Raw genomic sequence first — 9,588 nt, forward strand, 5'->3', positions numbered from 1 at the left:
GTGGAGGAGGAAGTGGGCAAGAGCTGGGGGCAGGCAGCTGCCATCCCCTCAGGGAAGCAAGGGAAATGTGTTCCTGGAATCCCAATTTGAACTTGAAATGCATTTATCCATGGGAGCCTAGGGTGGCGGTTGTGTTCTGTAGTACAATTAGCAGGGTACTATATGGCACAGACATTATAGATTAAATAGGCTTTTGTGGGCAGCCAGTCACCAATAACTTTGTTTCAGTGGGAAAATGCACTGCAATTTCCAGAGAGCCTGACTGCAAAAAGTAACTTTGGCAGCATATCCTTTTGCATGTACAATTTCACTTCTTATTACCTCTCAGCAAGTAGGCCCTCTACAGGACAGATAAAAATCATCGCGGGAGCAAAAGAGGGAGAGGAGGAAAAAGGTAGAGGGAGAAGGTGTGTTTCTTTAAAGCTGGTTTAAAATTATTCTTTGTAATAAGCCAAATCCAAACCAAAGGAGCCCTTAAAAATATACAGACACACGCACGAGCACAGGTATGTATTTCACAGAAAATATATTAAAGCTCGAAGATATTATCCAGCAATAGAAATCACAGTTCTTTTCATTAGAGCAGTGCTTCATTTGTTCAATTGGTTTAAGGAGTTTTCCAAGTTCAGCCAACACTCGGTTTACTTAACCGTACCTGGTGGAAATCTTGGTGAAACAGTGTCCGCATCTTCTGCCTCATTAAGCAGCACGAGTGAAACAGGGCTGAGAGTCCCTTTATGTCCCCCTCCCCATGCTCTGAACCGCGGAGTTTCCGCCCCGCCTGACTGCACTGTGCCATCTGCACGCCAAGTGGCCCACTCTCTTGGCCCTTTCCCCACTCACCCGCTCTGCCCAATCTGCTCATGTCCTCCGCTAAAATTGAGCAGGGTTTTTAGGTGAGACCACTTTTACTCATTCCTGTATCTCTGTGACTGAGCCAGCAGTCAATAAAAGGAAACTGAATAAACGAGAAAAGAAACCGCCAGTTTTAGAAATGCCCGTAAGATGGGTCTGGAAGCTTGAGGCTGGCAGGGCGAGGGGATGGGAGTTAGTTACCTAATGTGAAAACGAAAGGCTACAAGGGCTGGGTAGCAAGGGAGCTGTTTGGGGAGCTCCAGGACACTAATGAAAATGTAAATTTACTTTTACTTCTGAAAATAGGCTGGCTTCTAAGGCAGGTCTCAACGTTATGTTACAAGGGCCCCATATTCACATTAAAAAAACTTTCACCCCTCCCCTCCCACATGATGTTAGTTACGCTTTTTGTATCTGCCAATTCAGAAAATGCATAAACACATCAGACACATGGATTCCAGGCACCCTTACAGCCACTCCAAGGCCCAGCAGGGGTAGGGCGCTCAGGGACCAGGGACCGGCACAGCACATGTCCAACACATTCTATTGGATGAGTCACAGTTCCAGGCTGATTTCAGAGGCAGGGGCTACAGTGCGGGGAGGAACACAGAGATCCAGAGAATAGGGGAGGCATGGGAGCCTCCAATGTCATCAACGCCCACACCTGCTTTAGCTGCAACACCAGAGTTAACTTGATTTCACGTATTGTGTGTATTTACATTTACCTACGTATAATTATATATCTAACATATATTTTTATTTTCATTCAACTCAGGTATTCTAATTTTTCTTTTTCTTTTTTGACCCATGATTATTTATTATTGCATTTAAAACTTTTCAAATATATGGGCATTCCTTAATTATCTTTTTGTTATTGATCTCTAACTCCATTGCATTGTTGTCAAAGAACGCGCTATGTGGTACTAACCACTGCTGGGGTTGCTTCATGACCTAAGAGGAAGCTAGTTTTTATACATGTTTCCATGTCTACTTGACAAGATTATGTATGTTCTAACACTGGCTACAGTGTTCTACATATATCCGTTAGATCAAGTTCTTTAATTGGGTTCTTGTTGAAATCTTTTCTGTTGTAACTGATTTTCAGTTTGCTTGACCTTTCATTTATTAAGAGAGGTATATTAAATCTCCCATTATGATGGTGGGTATGTCTGTTTCATCTTTTGGTTCTATTGATTTTTTGCTTTATATATTTTATGACTGTCATTAGGAGCATACAAGTTTAAATTGTCATACCTCCCTCAAGCACAAAACCTTTTATCATTATATTGCTATAATGACCCTCTTTATCTGCAATGATCCTTTCTGCCAAAAGTATATTTTGTCTGCTATTTATATAGCAACACTAGCCTTTTTTTTGGATGAGATTTTGGCTGGCATCTTTTTTTCCCAATACTTTGACTTTAAATCTTTCTGTGACTTTATATATTAGGTGTGTCTCTTATATGTAAAATATGATTGCTGTTTCTTGTTTTCAGCCAATCTGCCCATCTTTCTCTTTAAACTGAAAAATTTTGTTCAAATACATTTATTTTGATTACTGATATAACTGAACTGTTTTCTATCTTCCTATTACATGATTTTAATATGTTCTGTTTTGTTTCTTTTTTCTTCCTCTTTCTTGCCTTCTATGAGATTCAGTTTGTTATAAATTTCTTGTTCCATTTTCCCTCTATAGATCAGAAGCTATAATCTCTACACCTATCTTTAAATGATTATTCTAGCCATGTTAACATATATTTCTAACAAAGTCTTTACCCTCTGCTCCAGTTATCAACTGACATGTACCAAACCACCCCTAAGCTTAGTGGCTTAAAACAATTCATTATTATCCCTCATGGTTCTGTGGGCTGGCTGGGCTTGATTGAGCAGTTTTTGGTTGGGGTCTCTCAGGTGATGGCAGTCAATTGGCGCTGATGGTCGGAGTCACCTGAATATCCAATGCCTAGAACGGCTCCACTCATACTGTTAGCAGTTGATGCTAGTTGTTGGCTGGGAGCTCGGCTAAGGATGCCAAATGAAGCACCTGCGTGTGGCCACATCACTTGAGCCTTTAACAGTATGGCATCTGGGTTCCAAGAGGGAGCATTCCAGAGCCCAGTGGAAGCTGCAGACTTCTTATCATCTAGACTTGAAGTCATAAAGCATCACTTTTGCTGACTTCTATTGGTTACACAGGGCCAACCCTGATTCAGGGCAAGAAGGGACTACAAAAGGACTTAATGCAGGACATGTGGCTCATGGGAGGGAGGGGGAGCACCTTTGAATACTAGCTACCACACCCTCCTCCTGAACAATATCTTAAGAGAACTTTCAATCTAATCACATGACTCCCAATTTATCTGCTATTTTTGTCCTGTATTTTAACTAACTTATTATTCATATCTGATAACTTACCATTTATATTTAATACCTATATTAGATTAGTCATTATTAATGTTATTATTTTATACAAGCTAGATTTTTTTCATATTTGTACATATTTTTGTTTACATTCCTTCTTTTATCTTGGGTTTTCCAGCTGAGATATTCTTCCTTCTGCCTAGAGTATATTCTGAGGAATTTCCTTAATTCAGAGTTCACTGGTAAACTAGTTTTTGTTTGTCTAAAAAATGCATTCATTTTCCCCTAGATTTTGAAAAATTGTTTCTCTAGGTATACAATTCTAGTTTGATGTTATTTTCTCTCCAATAATAAAGACATTCCACTATCTTCTGGGTACCATTGTTGCTAGTGAGAAATCATCATTAGTCTAATTTTTAGTTGTTTGCAGGTAATTTGTCTTTTCTTTATAGTTATTTTTCAGATCTTCTCTTTAGCTTTGGTGTTTTGCTGTTTCATTATGATGTGGTTAGTTGTAGAATTCTCTGTGTATTTTTCCTATTTGGGATCCATTGAGTTTTCTAGAAGAATTGGTGTTTCTCAACAATTCTGGGAAGTTCTCAACCATTATCTCTTCAAATATTGACTCTTGCACTTCTTATTATCTCCCTTTAGAAGTCTGATTAGACCTATTTGTTAAATTTTTTGTCTCTGTCTCTTTGTGCTGAATTCTAGGTAATTTATTGGTATTGATGCTCCAGTTCACTACTTCTGTCTTTAGCTGTGTCTATTACGATGTTTAATTCATCCACAGAGCTTTTAATATTAACTCTATTTTTTTCTAGGTGGTCTATTAGACTTTTTTCAGTTCTCATTTTTCATTTTTATGGTCTTTTAAAATATATCTTCTCACTTTAGACAAAGTAAGCATAGTTATTTTATATTCTTTGACTTAATATCTGAAGTCTTTGAGAGTCTGATTCTGCTGTATGGTTTTTTGTTGTTGGTTCTCACTAATGGTGAATGTCTCCTTGTATATTTGTGATTTTCGACTGTGAGCTCATGTTCCTTGGAATTTTACATGTGAGTATTATTTGAAGTCTGAGCTGAAGCTCCACCCCTTCAGACCTGAGCTGTACTTATTCCAGTGGGTCTCCTGGACACACTACTAACGTGCAACCACTTTTAATCAAATTCTCCACTTCCTCTACTTTATTCAGTCTATGGGTAAACTAGCTTAGTTTTGGTGGTCTGAAAATGCATTCATTACTTGGGAAGTTTTGAAGCTTTTGGGGACCATGCAGATAATTAACACAGACCTTGAATCAACATGTGCTTATGAATTCTTGGGGGAGGCTTTATCCCCCTTCATTCATGCTGAGGTTGAAACAGGCTAGTTTCCTTACTTTTATGCAGTGGGTTTGTCTCCATCCTTACAAAGAACAGCACAGTTTTATACAAAGAAATCTAATATTTCCTTCCTTAAGTGGATGGAATATTTATCTTCTGTTCTTTGCAAACCTGTCAAAACAAAACTATGAGGTTTCTAGAATGCAGCAAAAATCCTCAAGGAGAAAGTGGCATGGGTTCCTGCCATTGTCCTGAAGTTTCTGATTTCATTTTGACAATGTTCTCTGCACAGTCCGTACGTGTGTGTGTGTGTGTGTGTGTGTGTGTGTGTGTGTGTTTATGTATCAACATGTTTCCATCCAGAGGACATCATTAAGGTGTTTAATTCACCATAATGCCAAAAAAAATGAAATCATTTCATTGTTATACATATTTTTAAAGCATTTTTATACACATATCGTTCTCCAACAAAACTGTGCCAAATTTACATTACATTCATCAGTGTGGTGATCAGAAACTGCAAATTTTAATGTCTCAGGCTGGCCTAGTTTAAACATTTCAATTGTATTTAACCTGAAGCTTTATGAAATCCAAAACACTGTGCTCTCTCTTACCATTTTCAATAAAAATAATGAGGAACAGCTTATAGGATATTCATATTCTGGTGTCTAAAAAAAAAAAAAACAAAACAGGGAGAAAAAAGATTAAAAAAAAAAAAACCCAGGCATATTTTGAAGATTAGAAGAACATTTCAACAGGAGTGGCTAAGAGCACATCCAGGCTTTGTCACTTACTAACTGCTGGACCTTGGGCGGGCCTCCACTCTCTCATCTGTAAAATGGGCATGACAGTGGCTACCTCAGAGTTAAACAAGACGATGTTGGCAAAGCACAGAGTCTGAAAGAAAATAAATTCTCAAAACGGGTAGCTAAGTGACTCTACTAGTGGGTGGGGCAGTTGAGATTTGAACCCTAGTTTGCCTGAATCCAAAAGTCACGAGAAGTCTTTTCAATTTACATGTTGTTATGGGACTTAGCAATGGTTGTTCCCCGAGATCTCCCGCTCAGTAGGGCAGACTTTCCTGCTGCCCTTTCCTCACCACAAGCCCCACCCTAAGGACAAAGGAGTGGAGCCCCTTTGCTATGTACTTACAGAAGAGAGATGATATTAAGACTCCCAAACAGCTTCTGGGTAAATTTTCTAATGAGGTTTTTGATGCAATAAATATCCTGTGACTCTGTTCTTCGGCAATGAACCACCTCCACCTTTCCTCTTGGAGAAGTGAGTACTGACATTTTTGATCCTGTCCCCGAAAGAGAGAAAAACAGCCCACTGTTAGCCTGAGATGACAAGCCAGTCTGGCTTCAGTACTTATGAAACAGGACATTCCTCCAATTTCCATGTGGTCAGAGCGAGTGTGGCTGGTGGGACGCATCTCCCCTGGGGGTAGGCTGTGACGACTGTCCCCAAAAACCAGTTGACACGTGTCTCTCCAGGAGAATGATGTTTCTGAGGATTGGCCTGTCTAGAAATGTCTGCAACTGTATTCTTTGTTTCCCACAAAGCTGCTTTAAAATATTCAAACAATAGGACTGAAGAACATTGAAAGGAATTATTTACTGATTCAGGGTCTTCATATTTAATCGGCCGCCATGGCACGTGGTCAAGAGTTACAGGGGAAATACAGTTGCCACCCATGGTCCATACAGAGTTCCCCAAACTGGAGCCCTGAGGGGCAGCAGTCCTGAGAGGTATTTTGAAGGGAAAAGAGTCCTGTGGTCAAATAAGTGTAAGAGACGCTGCTTGCAAAGGCCTTCCGCAGGGGCCGCTATGCCCATGAAAGTCTCTGGGAAGCTCCAGGATAAAGCACCTGCTTTCTTTGTAGAACTCAGCCTTTCCCACAGCCAATCTGAGGAGACTCTCTAATGACAGCAACGGTGGAGAGTCTCATGTTCAGAGAGACACGGTGGGGATGCTGCTGACAGAACAGCAGGCAGCAAATGAGCTCAATCTCTCTCTCTCTCGATGCCTTGAGGCCTCAGTGTGTGTGTGTGTCTCTCCCTCCCTCTCTGTTTCCTCTCCTCCCTTCCTACCTCCATCTCTCCCTCCCTTCCTCTCTGTTTACTCTCTCCTTTTTTCCTAAGGAAAAACATCTTATTATGTTCTTAGCCATTGGGAATTTCATTTCCGCCATTGCACTGACTCTAAGAGCAGCGTGGGGACTTCCCTGGTGGTGCAGTGGTTAAGAATCCGCCTGCCAATGCAGGGGACACGGGTTCGAGCCCTGGTCCGGGAAGAACCCACATGCCGTGGAGCAACTAAGCCAGTGCACCACAACTACTGAGCCTGCGCTCTAGAGCCCGCGAGCCACAACTACTGAGCCTGTGTGCCACAACTACTGAGCCCGCGTGCCTAGAGCCCATGCTCCGCAACAAGAGAAGCCACTGCAGTGAGAAGCCCACACACTGCAACAAAGAGTAGCCCCTGCTCGCCGCAACTAGAGAAAGCCCACGCGCAGCAACAAAGACCCAATGCGGCCAAAAATAAATAAATAAATAAATATTTTTTAAAATTTAAAAATTAAAAAAATAAAAATAAAAAGAGCAGCGTGGAGCGTTTCCAGTGCTCTGGAAGGCTGCCCCATCCAAACGTAAGCACCATTCTGACTTCCATCACACAGATGCCCTTGGCCACTTTTTGAACACCCTATAAATGGAATTATACAGTGTGTATGGTTTTCTTTCAAAACACAGTATTATATCATTTGGCTTTTTGATGTTGCTGTTTAGATATATTCTTGCACAAATTTCATGATGACTGTATTCCAATAAAATTTTACTTTATGGACACTGAAATTTGACTTTTATAATAGTGAGTGTATCCTGAAATATTCTTTTGGTTTTTTTTCAATGGTTTAAAAATGTTTTTTAAAAATTCTTAGCTCATGGGCCACACAAAAATTAGATAATGTGCTGAATTTGGCCTATGGGCTATCGTTTCCCGACCACCAGAACAGTATTTTAAAAATACAGAGGTAAAAATAATCATTAACCTAGAATTCTATACCTACCTGAATGATCATTTAAAAATGAAAGTGAAATAAGACAATTACTACAAAGACTGAGAGAAATTACCATTCAAAGAACCTGGTTGAAAGGACTGGTAAAAGATGTATATCAGGAGGAAGAAAATTAAAATCAGAAAGGAACAGAATACAGATGAAACGCTGGGGAGAGACTAGTAAACATGTATGTGTATCTAAATAAGCACGGGTGGCCGGAAAAAAAAAAGTAATAATGATGATGAATTTTGCTTTAAAAACAATAGGTGAATTGAATTACCAGACAATTAAAAACTTGTGAGGTGGAAGGAAGGCAATCAGAAATAAAACATTCTAAGGTGTTTGAATCTTTTAGAGGCAGCTACAGATGATTAAACTTTGTCAAATCAATTGCGTTGAGTTACAAATTTAAGGGAACTCAAGGGAAATACCTTTTTCATCGCTATTTATTTATTTATTGACTTCTCTTTATCGCAGTTATATAAAATCTCATTCAATTTATCCAAGATTTGAAAAATGAGATACCTTTAAAATGTTTAAATAATATGGTGGTACAGAACTATGGCAAATGTTTTTATATCGGTTAGGAATGACTTCCGTTTGAGAAATCAGCATAAAAATTTTTTTGAAAGCACTATTTTTTTGAAAGCAGAGGTAGATGTGATAGTTCTAGGTACATAAATATATACATAAATATATAAATAAGTGACTTGTAACTGTCAAAAATTACCAATGAGCCATCAAGCCATGAAAAGACACAGAGGAATCTTAAATGCATATTACTAAGTGAAAGAAGCCAATCTGAAAAGGCTACACACTATATAATTCTAATGACATGACATTCTGAAAAAGACTCATTGAAGGCAAAAAAAGTCAGTGGTTGCAGAAGCAAAAGGGGAGGGAGGGATGAATAGGTGGAGCGCAAGGATTTTTAGGGCAGTGAAGCTATTCTTTACCATTCTATTATGATGGATACATGGCAATGTATTATTTGTCAAATCCCATACACTGTTCAACACCACGAGTGAACCCTCTGTTAACTATGAACACTGGGTGATGATGATGTGTGATGTGTCAATGTGGGTCCAAGGACTGTAACAAATGTACTACGATTGATAGTGGGGGGGTTGGGAGGTTGGGAGAAATAGGAATTTTCTGTACCTTTCACTCAATTTTTTCTGTGAACCTAAAACTGCTCTATAAAAATAAAGTCTATTATTTAAAAATTCTCTTAACCATTTGTGTGCACATAATTAATTTTTCTGTTTCTGAAGACAAGTCAAGAATTATACCAGCTAACATTTACTGGGCACTTTACATAGATTTTCTCTTTAAACCTGGTGAAATAGATATTATTTTTGTCGTATAGTTATGGACATTGGGGCTAAGAGAATTGACGAAATTAAGACACAGTCACAGAAACTTTAAATATCTGCTTATCTGACCACAAGGCTGGCTTATTTACTAGTACTCTGATGACTTATTTTCACATTTTTCTATTATCTGGCTTTAAAATACCTTCCGTTGCTTTTAGTTACAAGCCTTAGAGTTAATTATTGGCTCACAACTGTCCAGAAACCAAGTGGGGGTAGACCTCAGGGACTACAAAGCCTAGAATGCACCGCGGCGCCGGGCCGCCGAGCCGCCGAGGAGCGCAGCAGATCGCGCTCGGCATGCCCGGAAGGGTAGTTTTCTGGCCGGCCTCTCTTCCCCCGCCCTCGAGCGTCCGGACCGGAGCCTGGTTCCTGTTCCCTTGCCCGGTGCCGCGGCTCCACAGAGCCACCCGTCCTCGCACGGTCATCCCAGTCCCTGAGGCGACCTGGGAATGCGCCCCGGACGCCCCGGAACCTGCCCGCCTCCCTGCCAGGCAGCCAGCACTCCCCACCTCACCTGCAACTCCCAGACGCCGTGCTCCAACCCCTGCTCCGAGGAGGACGCGCAGCCCGGTTACCATAGAAACGACGTTGCCTCCGTCACGGCGC

The 9,588-nt window shown here is 40.4% G+C and overlaps 1 protein-coding gene across 7 annotated transcripts in view; it reads right to left on the reverse strand.

Moving 5' to 3' along the window:
* The window catches only part of CFAP61 (cilia and flagella associated protein 61), a 256,494-nt gene extending 246,942 nt beyond the window's left edge, over window positions 1-9,552 (reverse strand). For all 7 annotated transcript variants that reach the window (XM_059898316.1, XM_059898315.1, XM_059898314.1 and 4 more), the window contains exons 1-2: window positions 9,497-9,552; window positions 5,698-5,848 (exon numbers count right to left, since the gene is read on the reverse strand). In XM_059898316.1, the coding sequence (XP_059754299.1) occupies window positions 5,698-5,840 (143 nt within the window). In that variant the 5' untranslated portion in view covers window positions 5,841-5,848; window positions 9,497-9,552. The remainder of the gene's footprint in view (window positions 1-5,697; window positions 5,849-9,496) is intronic.
* Between the last annotated feature and the right edge of the window lie 36 nt (window positions 9,553-9,588).

This window comes from Balaenoptera ricei, chromosome 15 (genome assembly GCF_028023285.1).
Source record: "Balaenoptera ricei isolate mBalRic1 chromosome 15, mBalRic1.hap2, whole genome shotgun sequence".
NCBI classification, from domain to species: domain Eukaryota; kingdom Metazoa; phylum Chordata; class Mammalia; order Artiodactyla; family Balaenopteridae; genus Balaenoptera; species Balaenoptera ricei.